The sequence below is a fragment of the Brienomyrus brachyistius genome, chromosome 4 (assembly GCF_023856365.1).
Source record: "Brienomyrus brachyistius isolate T26 chromosome 4, BBRACH_0.4, whole genome shotgun sequence".
NCBI lineage: Eukaryota > Metazoa > Chordata > Actinopteri > Osteoglossiformes > Mormyridae > Brienomyrus > Brienomyrus brachyistius.
The window spans coordinates 13,026,588-13,048,729 of record NC_064536.1 but is presented as its reverse complement, the minus strand read 5'-3'; the positions used below and the strand labels follow the sequence as shown (position 1 = coordinate 13,048,729).

Genomic DNA, 22,142 nt, shown 5'->3' with positions numbered 1-22,142 from the left:
ATAGCTACCTTTTGTCACTCAAAGTGTCAGACCAAAAGTGCTTTATTGACGTAGACACCGCCAAGACAGTGTTGTTAAAACATGAATTAGGCTAACTACACTCTCAAAGATGTGAGTTTCTGCTCGTTCCGTTCCACGGATCAATGGAAATCAATTGAAAGTAGGGCTGTTGAAACATTTTGCCTGATTGCCTGTGAATTGGGTTGGGGGCAATCAATTAAAAACAGCAGGGCTCCCTTTGACTTTTATTAGAAAGTTCTGTCAGTGGAATCTTTTAGTCTTCTGCTTGATGTGTGAAAAGCAGAGTTAAGACATCGAGTGGCAGTCATGACGTTGGAGGGACTGGAGATACAACAAAGGCCAGTAAGGAGTTCAGCCAGGAACACAGACCACCAATACTATTTAACCATCAAATGCAGAGGTGGAAAGTTCAGCTCCAGCAAGTACAAATCCAGACCAAGATTTTGGTTCAACCAACCACTTGAGTACTCTATGAATGTAACTCTTTATGCTCAACTGGTTGGTTGAAACAAAGTTTTGGTCTGGGTTTGTATTCTCCGAGCATGGACTACCCACCTCTGATCAAAAGTACTTGGCAATCCGATGAATGTATTAAACACACTTATGATGAAATTCATCTCAGAAGAACCTTCAAATATGTTATTGCCAAATATAGTAATTGATAATAAAGTGTTTCTGATGATCAGACGAATGCTGCAGTCGATTTTATCAGTTGTCAGATGTGCTAGATGCTGCAATTCAGGCCAGATGTAATTTTGCATGCAGCACGTCAGCCAGCCATGTAACCTTGACAGCCTTCCTCCTTTGTTCCAGTATCTCTCCTGACAATCACTATTCTCCCCTGACCATCCCTTATTCCTTCTGGTGGTTCTGTTTGTCCATTCGCCTGATAAAGCATCAATGTGTCTACCCCCTCCCCCCCCCCCAAGTGGAGGATGACACCGAGGAGAGCTCCCGCTCGGGCCGAGAATCCGTGTCCACCGTGGCCGAACTCACCCCGCCGCCCGGGGGGGTGGCCCCCACAGAGAGGCAGGTCAACGGCAGCCAACGGATCAAGGAGGACAAGAAGAAGGAGAAGGGAGCCAAAGAGAAGAAGAAGACCGACAAGGGGAAGACGAAGATGGGCGTGCTGAAGGGTCTCGGCGACATGTTCAGGTGAGACCCGCACCTTGACGTGTTCCCTGTGTTTACAGCATGTCTGCTCCGCCCGGGTCTGACGCTCTTCACTCTTATCCAGTCACCGTGGCTGAAAAGTTGAATTTCCATTCACACATTCTGTCAACCCATCCAAGGGTGCAGAGATGAGCAACTTGTTTTCTAGTTCTTTATTGACTACGCCTCTTGCTGCCCAGAAATGAACAGTCCATTGTATATAATATAATAATGAGTATTAAACATGCTGAATGAGGTGCTTAACCCCCCCATCCACCCCCCATAGTATTAATATTAATGAGTAACCTTGATCCTGAACTTTGGCAGCTTCAGGGTAGATCTTGACACCTCAGTGCTTAAAAGCTTATTATTTTTAATAAGTCGGACATATGTGCCATTGTGTACACTTTATTAATATTCCCCGCACACTGTCTCCACCAAAATGCATTAAGCTTATTTAAGCATATTTAAAAACGAGTGACACGTACAAACAACTGTGCTGTTAGGCAATAAGGAAGGCGCCCCCCAAGCCAGATTACAGCCGCGCCGACAGCTGTTCCGCGCACAGAGCCAGCGCCAAGGGGGCGCCACTGAGACTGCAGTTGGCAGGCCGGCGGAGCTGGCAGAACACGTCGCGTGGAAATGTACTGATGGCGCTCGCAAAGTGCCAAATTGGTTTTTGGGTCGGGTGGGGTGGGGGGGGGGGGGGGGGGGGGGCAGTGGGCCGGAAGATTCGCGTTACTGCGAGACGCCGTCCAGGCAGGATGACAATGGGGGCGGGGGCTTTCTCTGTGGCCTGTAGCGGAGGAACGAAAACAAAAGAATCATTTAGGCATCAGCACAAAGAGAAACACAGGGAACCTAAACAGGTGTTTGGTCTCTGAAAGAGATGCAGTGGAATGTAAGGTCATGTATTAGGGTTTGGGCTTTCGGGGACAAGGGAACAGATAGAACTCACTGCTATGTGATAGTGGCTAGTGATACGACACAGGTAAAGGTAGGGAATGTGCTTGATTGGCCCACAAGAACGTTAACCCCGCCCACATTAAAGTGAAAGTACTTTTCTTTATGCTGTCATAGGGCTCGGTAGGTTATGAATCTGTCTGGAAGGTCATCGGTTCAAAACCTGTGTCCAGCAGATTGATATGTGTGACTGTGTGTCATAGAACAGCAAGATGGGATGTGTCCCTATACTGGAGTGTGGAATATGTCCCTACACTGGAGGATGGGATGTGTCCCTACATTGGAGGATGGGATGTGTCCCTACACTGGAGGATGGGATGTGTCCCTACACTGGAGGATGGGATGTGTCCCTACATTGCACTTTGTGTGAATGGCATAGAATCATTACACAGTTTCTCAATCTGTCCAGTAATTAAACCAACATTTTTTTGTGTGTTTTGTTTTTAACTTTTTGTCTGTCCACCATCATGTTGTGTCCACTCTCTCAGACCGACTTGAGGGACCTTCCTGGGAATGTGGAGGGGGGGGTGCCAGTTAATACTGGAATAATTAAACACAAGCTGCAATTAATCATTTTGATTAGCGGTCGGAATGGATTGCCGGCTGTATCCTCCATTCCGCAACGTGCAGCTGAGACAATGGCATGTGTGACACGGTAGTTACTCTTATATAGCGGTTTATACATGAAGGAACCCACTGAAGATGTCATGCGCTGAAATAACCTTTGCGTGCTGGTGTTGTCTCCCCTGGCTGGTCTGTAATTTAGCCTAACAGGCCCTGGGGACAGGCGGGGCAGAGAGCTGACAGTGAGACTCACAGCCAGGTGGTGCTCTGGTATCCCGGTGTGTTCAAATCTCAGATAACTGACAGGTATAATTACTGCTAATTACCAAGCCAATCGCGTCTTCCAGAAAAAGGGCACGGCGGCAGAGAATCTGCAGCTCCGGGGCCAGGCTGCCTCTGTCAGACGCGGAGGCGATAAACACCAGCCTGATCGACAGCTCTCTTTGTTCTCCTGGATTTATCAGGACCTGGATTGGGGCGGGGGGAGGGGTGTCCTAAGTGAAAGGGGGGGGCTTCTGCTCCCTGGATCCCTCAGCTTGAAGTTCACTGCACTGGCGGTGTGTGAGGGTGTGTGCGTGTGTGTCTGCGCGTGAGTGTGTATGGGCACGCGTGTGCCTGCCTGCCTGCCTACGTGCGTGCGTGCGTGTTTGTGCATACCTGAGGTGCGGGCCGGGTGGGAGATGGAGCCGAAAGGACCAAAAAGGGCAAATAGGAGCTTATTTCACAGCCAGGGAAATCGAGTGTGAGTGTGTGCTGTCGCCAGGCACCTTATAGGTCACACCTTCAAATAGGGGCCAGCGGGGGGCAACGGAGTGATGAACTGGAGCTGTCAAATTGAAAAGATGAAGATGCTCAGTGTAGCAGGTGCTCCTGAAGAAGCAAGTAGAATCTGAACGCACATATACAAAAAAAAGCCAAAGCATGCCGAAGCGTGCGCTGCATATTATATTTTGCAGGTTGTGTATTGTGCACTGCTGTAATGTGCTTTATTATTGTAAGACACAATGGAGGCAGTCAGGTGAAAGGTTTACAAGTGCACAAGTTATTGGAGTGAATTCAAGGCACAAGATGCAGCAAAAAATATCTTGAAGGTATAATATCCTGCTGTTCAGCGAGATTCTCACTGCACTGGGATAAATGAGCAGCGCATCTGGGTGGGGGGGAGAATAGGGAGGTGGTGCAGGGCGAAGAGGCACCTTAGAAATGGAGAGACGAGGCTGGTGCAGAGAGGGGAGATGCTTTAAAATAGGAGAAACAAGGGTGGTGCAGAGAGGGGAGACGCCTTTATATGGGAGAGACCGTGGTGGTGCAGAGAGGGGAGAGACTGGGGTGGTGCAGAGAGGGGAGAGACTGGGGTGGTGCATAGAGGAGAGATGCCTTAAAATGTGAGAAACAAGGGTGGTGCAGAGAGGGGAGACACCTTTAAATGGGAGAGACCAGGGTGGTGCAGAGAGGGGAGACGCCTTTAAATGGGAGATACCGGGATGGTGCAGAGAGGGGAGACGCCTTTAAATGGGAGAGACCGGGGTGGTGCAGAGAGGGGAGACGCCTTTAAATGGGAGATACCGGGATGGTGCAGAGAGGGGAGACGCCTTTAAATGGGAGAGACCGGGGTGGTGCAGAGAGGGGAGATGCCTTAAAATAGGAGAAACAAGGGTGCTGCAGAGAGGGGAGACGCCTTTATATGGGAGAGACCGTGGTGGTGCAGAGAGGGGAGAGACTGGGGTGGTGCAGAGAGGGGAGATGCTTTAAAATAGGAGAAACAAGGGTGGTGCAGAGAGGGGAGACGCCTTTATATGGGAGAGACCGGGGTGGTGCAGAGAGGGGAGAGTCTGGGGTGGTGCAGAGAGGGGAGACGCCTTTAAATGGGAGAGACCGGGGTGGTGCAGAGAGGGGAGACACCTTTAAATGGGAGATACCGGGATGGTGCAGAGAGGGGAGACCCCTTTAAATGGGAGAGACCGGGGTGGTGCAGAGAGGGGAGACGCCTTTAAATGGGAGAGACCGGGGTAATGCAGAGAGGGGAGACCCCTTTAAATGGGAGAGACCGGGGTGGTGCAGAGAGGGGAGACCCCTTTAAATGGGAGAGACCGGGGTGGTGCAGAGAGAGAAAATGCCTTTAAATGGGAGAGACCGGGGTGGTGCAGAGAGGGGAGACCCCTTTAAATGGGAGATACCGGGGTGGTGCAGAGAGGGGAGACACCTTTAAATGGGAGAGACCTGGGTGGTACAGAGGGGAGACGCCTTAAAATGGGAGAGACCGGAGTGGTGCAGAGAGGGGAGACGACTTTAAATGGGAGAGACCTGGGTGGTGCAGAGTGAGGAGACGCCTTAAAATAGGAGAAACAAGGCTGGTGCAGAGGAAAATGTTGGAGGAAGGCATCATGTCTAAGTGAGTTTGTTGAGGAGCATCAGGAGAGAGGCGGAGCCTGAATGGTGATGGACTCTGCTAGGGGAGTTTGGCCAAGAGGAACCTGCTGGGCTGAGTGGGATCTGCAGCAATCTTTCCAGCTCCTGGCAATGAAGCGGTCTTTTATAGCCAGTAGCTGACAGCAAATGATCTTCTCGATGGGGAGAACCTCCTACTGTGGCCTCCTCTTGTAGGGGGGCAAGCCGGAGGGGAAGCGGGCGGTGACCGAGCCAGCCAGCACATGAAGGCTGAGTAGAAGTTCATCTGGATGGGGTGTGAGATGTTAGAGATTCCTTAGCTGGTGTAGGAAGAACCATCTCTGCTGGACTGTCCTAATGATGGAGGGGATGTTAATGTCCTGCCTCAAGGGGCTGCTGATGGTGGTCCCCAGAATTTTAAATTCAAGTGAAACGGCAAAATGCGTATAAAACTTAAACTATCCTGAGGAATAATAGATGTACAGCACACACCCACTAGTGGTCTCTTCCTCCTTGCTATCTGTGTTGTATCATTGATAAACTCTCATTGCATTGGCTGTAGCAAGGAGACTGGACCTACTGTGGTTTTGGCAGGAGATTATATTCCGAAAGGCTGTCATTAAGAACCAAACTGTAGCGGCTATTAGGCACATTGGCTATCAAAAACTCTGAGAAACGGGTTGAGTCTGATGATGTGTTCAGTGACTGCTTTATCCTTAATGCTGAGCACTCAGCGCTCTTATTGTGTTACCAGCCGCTGAACCCTTCCCATCATGCTCCTCTCCGACATCGATTTTTAACTCCCCTTCTTAAATTTTTATTACACATTAGACTTTCTAAAGTCTTTAAAAATTTCCCATTCAGATGCTGAACTGCCTTTGTCCCCAAGTTCTCAGGGAGTTTAAAGGGAGTCATGCATAAAGAGCCCATTTAAAAAAAAAAAAAAAAGTTTTTCATTATTGCATTAAGATAAGAGTGTCTATGGGAGCCTTTCTGGAGCTGCAGAGCTGGGGGTTCTAGGTGGGGAGTCTCAGCCAATCAGTGGCTGGCGTCCTCACCTCACACCTCCGGGGTTGCGGGTTCAAATCCAGCCCCAGCCCCGCAGTTTGTGTGGAGTTTGCTCCTCTCACAACTTCGTGAGTCTCCTGCGGTCGGCGCTGTGGGTGTTTGTGACACCCATGTGCCGAACTGCTGGGCTACGAAACACGGCAATCCTGACCAGGCAGAGTGACTCTCAGAAACACCTTGGATTAAACCAAGGTTCATTCCGTGTTTGGGTTTTGTTTTACAAACTGTAAACTGGCAGAATCCTAGTTTAAGTTCTTTCGAAAACATTTGTGTTTTCTGTTAAAATGGTAAACCGGTGAATTTAAGGGGGTAAAGCAATCGAGCCGCTCCCTCCATTCCTGAAGTGGGAGTTTCTGTAACTTAGTTTTAATTGGATTTATAGATTTATATAAAGCAGCCCTTTTTTGTTATTTCTTTTCAATTTTCTGACAGACTTTGTAAACTCACAGAAAAGAGTAAAACGTTAAAAATATCTTTCATGCCGTCGTTATAAAACATGCCAGCATGCACACGTGTGGGGGATGAATGTATGGTGATACTGGGCTGAACGTGGTCCCTTTGGTTAATTTCACATTGTTCCCAAGCTGAGGTTAGTCCAACGGCAGATCTGCAGATAGCAGTGAGGCTTGTCGCTGTTTCAGACCGGGAATAGGTGGGCTGAAAGGACAACTTCGGAAAACGAGCGCTGTTCACTGGACTGCCGTTTGCCTGAGCACCTTTGGGGGATGTAGATATGCTATCAATGGACCTACAACGACGACTGCATGCAGCAATGAATTATGAGGGGGGGACTCGACGTTGTGGCATTCTGTTCTGTCTGGCTGCTGATTGGTGTCAGAGATAGTTTTGTAGTTTGCCCACCCCCCCCCCCCCCCCAATACCTCAGATAAAACCGATCACAGAGGTCATGTTTATGCAGCACTCTATTCATAGAACTAGGCCAAGAATGTTTTTTTTTTCTGTCAAGAACGTATTAATGCACTAGTCCCCCCCCCACTGTATGATTTAAATTTGTATTTTCTTATATGCAGTCCTTTCGTTTTACAGGTGTACTGTGCGTTTTTCATAGCTTAAGGAGAATGTTTGATTTCCTTTTCTTTATTTCCAGGGAAAGAAAGCTCATTTTTCCCCCCTTTTTATATTATAATTGGGCCTTTGGATGGTAAATTGCATGGAAATCTCCAGCCATGCAAAAAGAAAGGCTTTCGAAGGCCTATAGCCCCCGGGGGCGACTTCGCCGCGGTCGGTATCCGGCACAGAGCCTCCTGCCGCACACCTTAATCTCCGGCCGACGCGGGAACGCTGACCGACGGCTGAATTTCCTGGATAACGAGGTCCGTGGGGAGAGACGCTTCCAGCAGGGAGCCCGTGGACAGGGTCAGCGGAAGCTCGCGGGCAGTCCCGGGAAAACCGCGCGTGGCGCTGCAGGGTCAGATCTTCAGGCATGTCCCTGTGGGTAAAATTCACGGACACACACTGGCTGGCTTGACGTCCCTGTGGGTAAAATTCGCGGACACACACTGGCTGGCTTGATTAGAAATGGTGAAAAGGCCGGAATCACAGGGCTTCCTGTTGTTAAATCCTTTTAAATGAAGCTGTTTGTGATGTAATTAATTCGCACGCTATTTGGTCTTATTAGGAATGTTACTGTGGGGAATGGGATGTTTTGACGGCCATGGATTCCAATTAATTATGTATTTTCTAAAGCAACATTTTAAAACCATTTTATAAAATTTTATGTTTTCTGAAAGGCATTCATTTTGGGAATCTTACTCGGGGGGTAACACCCTAAGGGTTTGAGGTCTGTGTCTATCATGCTCCCATCTTGGCAGAAGCCTTAAGTGCGATTTGGCCCGTTTTCCGGGAAGGTGAATGTTTACTGGAATGAGCTGAGTTTCAGACTTCCCTGCAGGGATCTCCACCTGAAATTGTGTCTGCTTGCTTGGAACATCAACACGATACGATATGCCTGGACCATTTAACGTTTCTAGCGTTCACAGAGCAATTCAACAAATGCTAAATAATTTAGACGAGCAACGACACGCCACAAATAAAAATCGTTAGTATACGTGTGCATCTAATGTTTTTCCACAAAAAGCAGCCTGCATAAACAAAGTGTCTATTCTTTTGCCAAAGCCTGACCCCCCACACCCCCTGACAACAACAAAAAAAAACACCCAGGTTTCATTTTCACTGAATAAGCATATCGTTTTTCACACATAATCAACATAGTGCTCTCTTAAAGCATTTCAGAGGCTTGTGAGGACAAATTTTTCATGTAGCAAAAATGGTCAGTTTTATGTAGGCCGGAAGATCGAAGAAATACGACTGAGTCATGGTGAACGTTGCTCCTCTGTCCAATTACAATAGTAGTGCCGAAACACGGGAAGACGTGAGACTTCAGGAACCCGTTTGAAGCGGTCGATATTAAAAATGAATAAAAAGCCAGGAGTAAAAATTACATGTCAGTACTACGGTACTCAAATGCACTGTGGAAAGGCTTTATTGTTCGACCTGTCACGCCTGTGTGTGTTTCAGCTGGTAGGTATAATCAAAAGAGCATGAGACATACATATATATGGCATAAAAGTGGCACAGAAATTCGGGTCTCGGGAATCTTGCTTCGGAAAACATTGTTATATCTGGAGAGGATTGTTATAAAGGTTTCAGCACTCATTATAAGATGTCTGACTTTATTTTTTATTTTTCTGAAGACATTATTCTGTGAAAGTCTTTTATTTAAGGTGCCTCTCAAACTTCGGATACTCCTGAAAGGGCAGAAATGTTAGAGGGATGCTGCAAATGTTGCCGCAAATAAACGGTTCTGCAGTGCGGCGTAGTTTCTTGACGTTTAATCCGACCTGCACCAAGCCACCTCTCCTGTAGTTTTGTTCAGATGCTTCGGTCGTTTCTTCGTCATTGACATCTTCACACTGTGCCAGCTGCAGTGCCAACATGGCTCCTCTGCAGTGGTCCTTCGACTAAGCCGGGGGTTGACCGATACAGATGCCTGAGAGCACATTTTTCTGCAGGTGAAAGGGAACACGTTTTTAATTACTGCTTGACACACCAGCTGAGGTAATTTGCCGTCCAAATAATCACTTCAATGAAGCAATTAAGTGCTGAGGTACAGTGAAAACCCATGCATGCCACGTGACTCGAGGGGTTTGCTGTTGGCCACAGAAGAGTGGAGCAAGAGTCCAAACCCGTCTGGCATTTGGAGAGGCTACGAGGGGGGTGTGATGTGTTATTCTACAGCACGCTGTCAAATGAGCTCTCAGTGTCAGTTTTGCAAATGTGCTCCGCCTGGGGTTACGCCGGGCAAATGCTGCTGGACTTGGATTTTGAGAGCGAACATCGACGTGCCGGCTCGCTAATTCCGCATGGCAAGCGAGCAATTTTAAATCTTTAGCAAGAGTCTTTGTTTTGAGGATGGGATAATGCGGTGCGAAAGGCAGTGCCAACGTAAGGAACATAACCCCCGCCTAACGCGTCCCAGAAAGATGAGCAGATGGGGGGGTGGGGGGGGGGGGGTGGTATAAACAGGCCTAATGAACGTGTAGCTGCTTGGGTCCGCAGAAATCGATCCTGAAGCTTGGCGAGATTGAGATGCTATTATTCCGGAGTGAAGACTTTGGGCTCCATGCCGACATTTAACGGAAAGCTCCGGAATGCGCCGGAGAGCTGCCACTCGGACCGGTGATGGATGACAACACGCCACACTACCGACGCCAGGCCTGTGCCACACCTGGGTCGGCTCTTGATTAATTAGCCAGCGGATGTATCTCCGTCCCCTGCTAGGGGCTTCAGTTTTTCCGTCTGCTTCCTGCCAGTGCTGCGGAAGTCCGGAAGCATACCTACGGATAATGCGTCCAGTCGGGAATCGGCATCATTGGCTCTCCCGGAATTGCTCTCTTTGGGTAACTTGGTTTGTATTCAGGCTGAGGGGTGAGCATAGATGTGAGATGGAGTAGGCTGCAAATAGAATCGGACGAAACGCAGGTGCAACCGGCCAGACCGATGAAAATTATGGGATGTATCGCATCCGCTTGCCTTAAGCTGTAAATGAATAAGCAAGAGAGGCCTTGTGATGGTAAATGGTGAGCCCAGGGGAGGTGAAGGCCGCCTCGGTAGCTCGGCCTCCCTCGAGAAGTGCGCGCGTCCCGAATGGCTGAAACCGATCCTTCTTGTGGGGCTTTCTGCAGATTCGGCAAGAACCGGAAGGATGAGAAGCCAGGAGACAGATCTGAACGCCAGGGGGCCCAACAGGCGTCGGACGAGGAGATGCTGCGGATGAAGCAAGAACAGGAGAGGTGAGAGTCATGGATTCTGGGTCTTCATGGAAAGGTTGCCTAGACTCTCCATACCATTTGAAGTTAATTTTGGGTATGTAATTGCGGTGAAAGTGGTCTTACCACCTATGTTTCGATAAATAAATAGATTTTTAAACTTGTTTCTCATTATTGTATGCAATATCCCCTCCTGGTATGATCACTGCCACACCTTGAGTTTATCAGTATTATTGATCTTGGTTTGGTTCAGTCTACTGCAGACTGTTCGGCGGACGGCATGAGGTCACTTCCTGTGGTGCGGGGATATCCTTGTTGAACCCAGGTGTTGGGGAATCTTCATTGGGGTGTTTTCTATAATAGAGTCACATCGTGATACTTCTCTAGACTGGTAGTGCCAAGGCCCCTCCCCTCTTGAGTCCCCCCACCCCATCTAAGTGTGTCAGGTGCGTTTGTTTGTCTCCATTCCACATGCCCCGGCCTGCGCCATCTGCATTGCAAATGAGGTCTGCTTTAGACACACTCGCACACTCGAGTGCTCTCTCCCTCTTCCTGATGAGGATGATAAGCCAACCTGCAAGTGTGCCGACTGTCTGGGATGTGCGGCACCGTTTCCCGTTTTAGTAATTAGCACTGCACGGTCGCTGCGGGTGCAGCGTGGGGGGGGGGCATGAGGGAGTGAGGGTCTAGGCTTACGGCCAGACGGCTGAGCGTACAATGGGCACTGCACCCCAGAGCTTTCAATTATCTTGATTGACTTCGGTAAAATAGCCATATGTAAATCTGGGATCAAGTGCAAGACCATAACCTGCATTACTAACTATACGAGGTTATGGATACAAATAGCTAAATCATAAAAAAAAATACACCCAGATGCATTGCTTCAGTGAGCACATGACAATTAGCGCTGAGTCCTAATACGCTTGGTCATGTGGTTGGAGGTCAGAGTTCAGTTAGCATTAGCTTTGCAGATTCCCAGCCCACCACCTTGGAGCTTAAGGTATCTGCATTGTTATGGATGCGCAAATCCTGCTCACGGTACCCAGGTCATCACAAGCCCTGCCTGTCAGAGCTGTAGCCAGAGACCTGTGTATAGTTCTGCAGCTGCCTTTTGGCCTGTGGGAGGTACCACGTTTTGTCTGTCTGTAACTGCAGGCTTGTGACAACCAGGGGGCAGTGATGTTATCTCGCAAATATTTATAAGGCGTCATCCTTTTCTGGTGCGCAGTGAGAGCTGCACCCCAAACCCCAAAATTGCTGGCACCCTGCAAAATTAAATTGGCAGTTTGGCATTATTGGTGTTAATCAGAGAGTCACCCGTCACCATGATAAGCTGATCTGGGACAGAGACACTGTCCAATTAGCAACCTTTGCTATCAGATGTGCTGCAAATCTCTTCAGCCTCCGGCTCTTCATTATTTCATTTTAGTTTTTTTCATAAGGCAGTGAGTTGGTGTTATCTACCTCTACAGACCTAAATTGGGTAAAATTACACAGCAGAAAAGGGAAAACGCACAAACGCAACCCAAGCTGTTCATATTTAAAACAAAAAAGGTCTTAGTTTTTAGATATAGGTTTGGTTTGTTGAGTCAGGAGTCTAGTCTGTTGTTTCATATGAAGAGGTCATCCAAAGTATGGGGGGCCCTGCTTGTTCATAAAATGGTGTCCTGTGTTGTGCAACATTTGTGCAAGAAAACTGCAGGAGTCAGCAGCTGTCAGATAACAGGAAGGAACTGAAATTCTCAGCCGGTTTAGAGCTGCAGATCGGACACTGTAAACTGGACTGACGGCTGATCTACGCGAGTGCAAATGGAGAACGTTGATATTTGAAAATAAACAGATCTTCCCTGTCGTAGTGTATCTTAGCTGGTCACGTGACCCGGCGCCCCACTTGCAATGCTGAGCCACAGACAGAAGGTCCTTGTGAAAGTGCCCTGAGGGCTGAAGGAAATGCCTTTGCCCTGCCCTTTGAGCCAGGAGATAAAAAAGAAGCTCTAGAGTCATGATTCGCTGTGTTCTTCTCGTTCCAGTGTCTATTAATCTGAGCTGTTTTAGGCTTGCTGCTCGGAATTTCCTGACCTCTAAATGACCTTTTGTAGCCTGAACCGTATGGCAGTGAGTACCTTGCAGGTAGTAGCACCCACCCCCACTGTGAAGTCATGTAGAGAAGGCGGGTCTTGCCAGTACCCACTACACTGCATACAGTGTCATCCACTGTACTCGTTAGACAGTTACCCTTACAAGTTACTCTTCCCTTTGCTTGCCACAGATAGGAGGTCAGGACCAGTGACCGTTACTGCTGTAAGGATGCTCTGTCTAGACTTGGGTTGCCTAAGGCCTTGGAAGTTCATCTGGTAATGATGTCATATTAATCGCGGCCAATGGCCGGTGAGGGTTGGACGGAAAGGCAGCCGGTTAAAGGCGAGGTTCCGATACCCCGCAGCGAGGGGATTCAGAGCTCTCCAGGGACGCGGACTCCACGCAGCACGAGGATCTGTCTCAGTCTGCTCCTTCTCATTTGCTTTGTCGTCCATCACAATGAACGTCAAGCGGACAGTGTGGTGCCTTCAGTCTGAGGCAATTCTAGATGATTTACAGTTTTTTTTAATTTAATTTAAATGAGAAGCTTTCAGCTTCATACTCACCGCAGAACTGCTTTTATGCAGAGGATGCATGGAAAAGAATGGTTTTGATCAATTACGCCACCTTCGTCTGTTATTATTTATTTATGGACACCGGGCATAAGATTTGAATTCCATCTAATTCATTTAAAATCTTGTTGTAATATAAACAAGTATCATATAGGAGAAATTACGGTTTGGAACTCTTGGATGATTTACAGCGGAACTGTGAATTTGATCTGCGGGCGCGTGTGTATGTATGTGTGTGTGTCTGTGCGCGTGCGTGTGTGATTAGCTTGTCAATATGCTCAGGCATTCTGCAGGAGAGCTGGAAGTGATGTCATTGCTTCTAGAAGCACTGATAGAGGGGGCCTCAGTGGGAAAGTCTGCACTGGCCTGTGGGCCTCTGCATCCTGTGTCTTCTTACAGTCCAACTTGTAGCATTGAAAATCTCGACTTAGCACGGGGCAGCGGGCCATTGGCTCCGCTGAGAAGTCCAGGACAGATGGAAGAGACCCTAATGAGAAAGTCACCTTCCTGCATGAGCCCCCTGGAATTTGGTCCTTCCGTTGTGCAAACAGGGCTGTGATACACCGGCAGAGACTGCCTACACATCGCTATCGCGCTGCTCCCTTTTTAACAGAATCTCAAGGGGACAAAATAATGTAACAAATGTAATTCAATGTAGCGTTTGTTTGGAATGTTTTAATGAGCCATAGACTGCCTTGGATAGGCTCCAGGGTTCCCTTGACCCTGATTTGTGATTGGTTTGCTGACGAAGTGTAGCGACCTGATTTGCCTCGCTAAATGGCCTTTGCGGGTTGGGTGACTGATGCTATTTTGAGTCTTGTCATAGATCGAAGGTGGGCAGTCTTACAAGTTGGAAGTTAGCCCTGTACTGTGCTTCCCGATGTGAATACTTTGTTTGAAGGTCTCGCTTAAGTTCGACACGAGGATGGGTGGTGGTCTTCAGCAGGAGGAGGCAGCTTGCCTTAACTAGTAGGCTAAATAAGGTGGTTTGGCCTGTTGGTGATGTTTGGGCTTGCTGCCTTCATCACTTAGGTTTGAGTCGCCGAATAATCCAGAGCAGACTGTAGATTTTATCTCCATTTCCACAGCCCTCGTTGCTTTTTGTGTGCCGTTTTGATCGAACACAGACCGCTCAGGCACCGATTTCTGCCTTGTCGTTCAGAATTCAAGCGAAAACCAGGGAGATCCGGGAGAAGCAAGCCCGGGAGAGAGATTACAGTGAGATCCTGGAGGCCGGCCGACCATTCGGGTCCGAGGAGGAGCACGGAGCGAGTGTGGGCCAGCGGCGGCTTCAGGCCCCAAAGGAGGACCAGCAGCCACTGGAGGCGCTATACACACACGTCAGTCTGTCGCGCAATGGTCGACCTCCCTCTACTGACAGGTACAGCATACGGCTTTATTCTCCTGTTTACGAAGTGAAACATATTCAGTGGTACGACAGAAGCTTCCCATCTGACTTGAACCAGCTGGTTCGTCCAGGACTCTTATCCTCACAGGATGTGATGTCGTTCTCTGCTGCTGCTTTTGTGTCTACAGGCATAGGGTTTGCCACAAGGTTTTAAAAAAAAAAGTATGAATATATACTAGTCATACTTTTGTGTTATTCAGGTAAAGAGTGTAACCAAAGTTCATCTCCTTCCTACCTTTTGCTGCAGTACAACCTGTCACATCTTGCTGAGTGAGTTACAAACAAACCAGTCTACGGGTTCCGGCATGCATGTGCGGAACAGTATTTGGGCCGCGTTCCATAATAGGTTCCATGATCTACCCCACTGATCTTCATTATTATGTGACATGGCCGTCGTCTTGGTCTCTTTCGTTGGCTAAGAACATGACATTCCTGCCTTACCCTGTGCTATCGGCTGTTGGATGTCTACGCTGAACCTAGTGGCAGTGACCACCCCCCCCCCTTTAGTGCTTGGTGAACTGGTGGGATGAGATGCAGAAGTGATCTCTGCAGGACGGGCATATTCATCTCTGCCATTTTTTTCCTCTCTTTTCTTATACTGTCCTCCTTGCTTACGATGAAGGCCTGAGAAGCGACATGCAAACTTTCTCTCTTTCTGAAAAATACTTCATGTTTATGCCTCAAATTAACAGGGAGGGACAATAAGGCGATTAATCATAACTGGATTCAACAGCACACTTTTTTTTTTTTTGGAAGCACTCTGTGGGGGGGCCACCTGTCCATCATGGCTGCCTGTGGGGGTGGCATATCGCCTCGGCTGCCCATCTGTGTCATTACGGAACCGCTGTCGCTAATGAGCCGGGGGCTGGGTGAGGTGGCACTGATGATCCGTCAAGGTCACCTGGCATCAGGCGCGTGGCTGGGTGCCCCTAATCCCTGCCTGGAAAGGGACCGGAGCGGGGGCGTGTGGTCCGGAGAGCTCAGCGCCACCTGTACACCACCTGACCCCCACGCATGAGGTACATAAGAGGGGATTATGAGACCAGAAGTCAGGCTGTACCTGAGTGTGCTGGCCGTGGGTTCGAGCAAGGGTCTGATTTGGACCTTTGAGGAAGGTACTCATCAGAAGAATGTCAGAATTGTATGGTTAGGTTATTATGAAATGTCAAATAGAAAATTGTATTTATTATTATTATTATTATTATTTAATTATTATTGCTTTGTACATGCTTTTATGGGAGTTTTTCCCTGTGAAGAGTGTTCATTATTCTTGTTTGTGTGTGGAAGGTCCAGGAGCGTCAGCTGAAGCCGCCTTTACCATGGCAGGCATCATTAAAAAATAATTAGCGTCCGTTCCATCTGGTGCAGTCGTGACTGGAGTTTTGTGCTTTGATTTCAGAAATCAAAAGTAAAAACGGGCTCCCACATTGGATGCCGGCTGTCCATACTGGGAGCCCGGCTGGGTCATACACTTCGGGTTTGCGATTTGTTGTGCGGTAGCATTTTCTGCAGGCTGTTGCCATATTTATAGCTGTGTCAGGGAAGTTGTGTCAAAGCGTTTTTTTTTTTTTCTTTGTCCACCTGGAACATTTAACCCGGTCTGGTGATAAATGAGTCTTCTGGAAGCTGGTACATTTCTGTGTCTTATAATCGCTCGTGTCCAGCAAAGTGCTGCAGGAGCAAATATGGAAGATATCTGAAGGTAAACGCTAAGTTATCTCTTATCGACCATGTGGGATTTAAACATTTTTTTTTTTTTGCTCAACTTCAGAAAGTTCCCTTCATGTTCTTCAGATGCCATTGCTTGCCTGGATAGGGATTATGTCATTGGCTGGATAGGGATGATGTCATTGGCTGGATGGGGATGATGTCATTGGGGTTGCCCACATTGCTGAAGGGGGCGGTGTCCCTGGGCCCGGTGCTGTCCCCTAGTGGCAGCTGTCGTAATTCACTGGGCTGTCTCGCAGGGAAGTGGCAGTGTCACTGGGGAATCTCCCTGCCCCTGATACTAGTGAGCCAGCAATGTGGGGGCTGTGGGCATCTATTTCTCATGCTGCTCCACCACCCCCCTCATATACGGTGGGAGTAGAGTCCTGAGATGAGAAGATTGTAATCTCCGATGACGTATCCCTCCTGATTGCATGACAATGCCTGAAAAACCCCACGTTATTGAATGCTTTTATTCAATTAGCCTTATCATTATTGATGGTTAGCCTACTTCTCTACTATTTTTAATTAAGTATAATAACTGTCTTATTACTACCTATCATTTTACGTTGATTGTCAATTCTAAGAAAACCCATAATAAAGTGCATTAATAATGATATAATTTTTGGTAAGTGTTTTGGAGGCCATTGTACTTTTCCTAAAATTATATAAAGTTTTTCCTTATATTCTTTAACCTAGTACTGACTGTCAGATTTGGTTTTCCATTTGTGAAATCATTCGGTCCATTATCAGGTCCATTTGGACTTTTGTGATGTGGTTTTGCACATATGTATTGTCTTCTGGGAAATAAAAAAGAAAGCCCCCCCCCCCCCCCCCAAAAAAAAAAAAAAAAAAAAAACTACTTAAGATCTGTAGACTTTTGCCTCAGTTAAGAACATATAAAAATCCCTCTGAAGAGATAATGGGGCCCTTCTCAAAAACATTGGAAGGGGAAAAGATTTTGTCGTCAAAGGAAAATACAGCAGCCTGGGGAGCGTTGTGATTTCCAAATGTCTTTGGAAAACTTTGTCAGACAATAGTCAGTGGTTGAAGTGAAATGCAGGAAGTCAGAAATCGCAACCCATTTTGTTCTGGATAAGCACAGTTCTGCTTTGTCTGTGTAATTGCATTTGGGGTTCCCCTTTGTCTAGAGCTTTGCCAGTTACCATATTCCTCTCCTGTCACATTTTACCTAAATGGCTGTTCTTGAGTCTTCAGTATGTTTTCCTCCAGAACTAATCGAATTTTCCAGTCCTTTCATAGTTTACTTCAGCCCATCTGCGTTTTTGTTCTGGGGCAAAGATGAAGACGGTCTTGTGGCAGTGTGTTAAAGGTCGAGGCGCGAGGTGTCTCTAGAATTCTCTGACGCGTCGCCGGAGTTCTACACGCCCCGGCCATCACCCTCACTCTGTCGCTGTCCTCATTCGTGTGACTGCACCAAGGCGTCTGGAAACGAGGCCACCTGCCTCAGGCAGCAGCAGGCAGAGAATCCCTCCACTCTCTATAGCCACAGATTAGGTCGTCGCCTCCCACTGTCACGCAGTTCGCTTTAGAGGCGCCGTGATCAGTAATATTCTATCCCCACTTCCAATTCGAAAGGGCATTGTTTGCCCCTGCCCTCTGGAGACTTCTGGCGAGACCTCCGCGGAGCCGTGTGCCCCATACACCACTGCTGCTTGTTAATGAGAAGAAAGTTGGTGGGTTTTTTTCTGCGTTGCGTGCTGAAGAGCGCTGAAATTCACCTTCTCCCTATTTTAGTTTGCAGAAATCCAATTAAGACCAAATAAATGGGGTGTCTTGTTCAGGCGAGGCAAGAATTCAAAGCAGACTGTTGAGTACTAAGAGATGTTCAACAATGTGAAAACATGAATGCCATTCTAGGTATACACACATAATGCCAATAAACCTGATGTCGGGTGTTTGCAACTGGAATAAGATGTTTGCTGCTGCTGTCACTTCCGGAATCTCCTTTCCTCTGTTCTCTGCCTCTGTTCTCTGCCTCTGTTCTCTGCCTCTGCTCTCTGCCTCTGTTCTCTGCCCCTGCTCTCTGCCTCTGCTCTCTGCCTCTGCTCTCTGCCTCTGTTCTCTGCCTCTGTTCTCTGCCTCTGTTCTCTGCCTCTGACCTCACCCTATTCTTTAAAAACATTATTCTATCATGTGTCAGAGTAAATATATTAATAAATATATATTTGTAGATGTTATAGTGTCTTATACAGCTTGTTTACCACTGTCATAATAATTGTAATAAGGTGTAAAGACTGTGTGTGTGTGTGTGTGTGTTTGTGTATCTTCTTAGCTTTCCCTGTTTCTTTGTGAGGTGCCACAGCAGAGCTACAGGGCCATTTTGTGGAAATACGTTTAAGGGAGCTTTGATAACAGAAGACCTATAATAACAGATTTATCATTTTTCACACATAGATACATGCATGGGGGAAAAAACAGCACAGCCTTGCAGCTGCATAAATATATTGTGGAATTTGTTCTCTAATTGCCTTGGCTTTTAATAAATCCAGAATCAACATTTTAATTTAGCTATAATTCAGTTTAACCACCGGGGGTTTGAAAAGCCGCTCCAATCTGACTAATATTACCTCAGCTAAGAGCCTCAAACGTGTCCCGTCGCGTTATTTGAAATCTTGCAAGACGGATCCAGAAAATAAGAACATGATTTTTCAATATTATTACAGCTCAGGGCCATTTACTTGCATTTTCCATTTGGAAAAAAGTAAGCGGAGTATGGTTAATTGACTTCCCGGGCCGGCCTCATTGTTTTTATTTCCTAAACGCAGAAACACGGCCGCCGACGCAGGGCCCCGAAACGCCGTCCCTGGCCCCCGGCCCCCGGCTCCCTGTAAAAAGGTCATACTGTGTTTACGCGGCTAAACAAGTTAATTGACTATCGTGTCCATTACTGCCGTGAGGAGACTTTGGCACTTATTACCTGCCTGGATGGGTTCTGGTCTGCGTCTCTCATTGGCCGGGGGGGGGGGGGGGGGGGGGGCTGGTATCTGCAGAGCCAGTCGGGTGGGAGCCCGGAGAGCCTGAAACATAAGACACGAAGGAGAGAGAAAAACAGGCCGAGCCTGGCAGCCATCACCTCTCTTCCCCTCCCCGAGCCTCTGATTTCAATGCTTTAGTGTCCCGAATGCTCTCAGCTCTTTATTAGCGTAGCCCTGTTATATATACAATTAGTGTTTACAGAAATCTGCTCTTGTTAATGCGTTGATGTTTATGCTGTATTTTTCTCATAAGGAGACACTGGATTACAATAAATAAATATGTATTTATGTTTAGCCCTGATAATTATTAATTGCGACACTAATGATCAGAAGGACGTGCTTGCATTCTTCCCGGTGGAGTGCAAACTTAATCTCCCGTGTCATCAAGCCCACGGCAATGAAAACAATACGTCCTCTAAGCAGTAAATATGTCATCTAAATGGGGCTTTACTTAAATTCTCTTAATTGCAGACCGCTAATGCTAACAAATTATCTTCGATTTTATTCATTACCTACTGCGGCGTCGTCTGTTCTCCTGCATTGTCGTAATATGACGGCCAGGATGCTGTCGCTTAGTCTCGTGTGCCTTGTCATTCTGCCAAACCCAATAAGGGCTCGGCTTCGTGCTTATTCCTGCAACCTCCCAGCCCCCCCACCCCCTCTCCATCCACCCCAGTGATTCTGTGACACTCTGTAACATCTCAGCTTGCTCTAGGCTTCTGTTAAAGTTTGACGTATTTAACAGGTCCCCGGTGAGTTTGCCAGCTATTAAAAAAAAAAAAAAAAAATATATATATATATATATATATATATATATATATATATATATATATATATATATATATATAAAATCTTGAAAAAAAAGATCATCTTGGACTTTGCCTGCATTGGGGATGGAACCACCTTTGAACAACAGCTAACCATCAGCTTCTTGTTTTAATCACTTAGTTAATGCCTTTGACTAAGTGAATTATTTAGATGAATGAATATTTTCCTGGAGTAGCTCAGGCTCACAGAAGCTCACTACCGATGGGGTACAACATAAGGAACTGGAATCAGTAACTTTCAGCCCTGAAGTGATTCAGCTGCTTGTTACTGTGGAGCTTCGCGCGTGCTGGGGGTGGTCTGTGGCGCAGTGGGCCGTGCCTTTGTTCAGAAGGTCACCAGTTCTCATCCCCTGGTCGGAAGGTCGCCAGATCTAATTCCCTGGTGAGCAAGGCTCTAAACTGTGCACTGTAGGGACTCTATGACCCTGCATTCTCAACTGTACATTGCTTCAGATAAAAGCAGCTGCAGTTAAATATATGTAAACAAATAAACACTGGCAAGCCATATCCCTCCGAGATTTCACACGTGTGACGGCCTCCTCTCCCAGTTTATCCAGTAATCTCCTAAACGAAAGCGACGTCACTATCATTCCACGCTACCTTTCACATCCATTCCTCCAGTAATGGATTTTCACAATGACGTCGACATGGTGTGGGAAGCGGATCGGCGGACGTGCGTTCGCGCCGGCGAACACGCACTGGAAAAAAGTTTCAGTCACGGTTTGTCATCTCCAGTGAATTTTTTTCTGAATCTGTGTCCTTCGGTACCGGCCCGGGAGACTTAATGAAATCCATCAGCTCATGAAAGGGATCTTGGCCGGGATCCATGGGCATAGTTCCTCAGATAAAGAGGGATCCCTCGTGAATTCAGCCTAGTCAAAAAAAACGTGCAGAGTGTGGCACCAGAGCACGATTAATTCCGCACATTCGGCTGGAGTAAATAGGGTCTTAATCCTTTTCCAATGCAGTGAGCTTTGAGAAACTAAGCCGTCCCCTAAAGGAGTAATTCATTAGCCCATAATGAAGTGACAGCCACAGAGGCTGCTTTAACGTAATGTTGATGAGGGCTTGGCGAAACCATAAATTGTGGTGGAACAGAGAGTGTCACGAGAATAAAGGGCGGAATGGGGAGAGATTGTCAGATGATTATCCAGTGTTTTGTACCTCAGAGGCAGGGGTGAGCAGTCGCTTCCAAAGCCGTGTGTCACTGTGTCACCTCCCCTCCGCCCACACATCGCCTCGCAGAAGCTCTCCACGGAGCTGGCGCGCATTCTTGCCCGCGTTATCCTGTTTGGTGGCATCCAGGCCGCGGAAGCGCTCAAACTCACCGGTGCCGGTTCACGGTCCAGGAAGGCTTTGCTGTTTTACCCTTGAAGCGAGGTGCTTCATGTCTGTTGAAACACCAGCACGAGGTCCGGCGTAAAATGAGCTGCAGTTTTAGACAAGAATTCAACTATCCGGTAATTATTATTGCTGGTGTTGAGATTATAGCAGTACATGTGAAATAAAAGGAACAGCCCACTAGCGTTACCATTGACTTTGAGCTTCTGCATTTTATAGTCCCAAGGTCTAGGGGTTGGAGCAGTTCAGGATAGGTGTTGGTGGTATCTCTGTGGGGTCCAGGTTTTGCATCCCCGACCGGGTGTAGGGCTGAGGTCGCTCACATCCTTCACGGGGTTCCAAACGTGCGCCAGCGTGGATCAGAATGGCAGAAATGCCGGGTTAGTCAAGCGAAGGGATCCGAAGACGGATGAAGCGGTCTGTGCGTACCTGTGTGTAGCCTGACAAGGCGTGAATGCTGGCCTTGCAGCTTCCGCTGACGGCCGTGCCGTCCCCCACGGAGACTCAACAGCAGCCGGCCTGTTGAGCAATGTGACTCACAGATGCTGTCTCAAACTGCGGGAAGCAAACATGCCGATTTCACAAAAGAGGTTCAAGTTCAAGTCGAAGTTAGTCAAGCAGCAAGAGTCCCTGGCAAACAAAGAGATGTAATTTTGACTCCCTTCTCATTTGTCTGCTATTTCTGTGGATCATTTCAGCTGTGTATTTGTAGGCTTTTTTTCTGGGTAGCGTTTAGTAATTTCGAAAAGCTGTTTTTGAGTACC

General features: G+C 47.6%; 1 protein-coding gene across 4 annotated transcripts in view; it reads left to right on the top strand.

The window, feature by feature from the left end:
- Positions 1 to 22,142, top strand: part of LOC125740259 (partitioning defective 3 homolog) — a 168,283-nt gene that overhangs the window by 112,057 nt on the left and 34,084 nt on the right. For all 4 annotated transcript variants that reach the window (XM_049011171.1, XM_049011170.1, XM_049011169.1 and 1 more), the window contains 3 exons: positions 951 to 1,176; positions 10,362 to 10,469; positions 14,259 to 14,477. In XM_049011171.1, the coding sequence (XP_048867128.1) occupies positions 951 to 1,176; positions 10,362 to 10,469; positions 14,259 to 14,477 (553 nt within the window). The remainder of the gene's footprint in view (positions 1 to 950; positions 1,177 to 10,361; positions 10,470 to 14,258; positions 14,478 to 22,142) is intronic.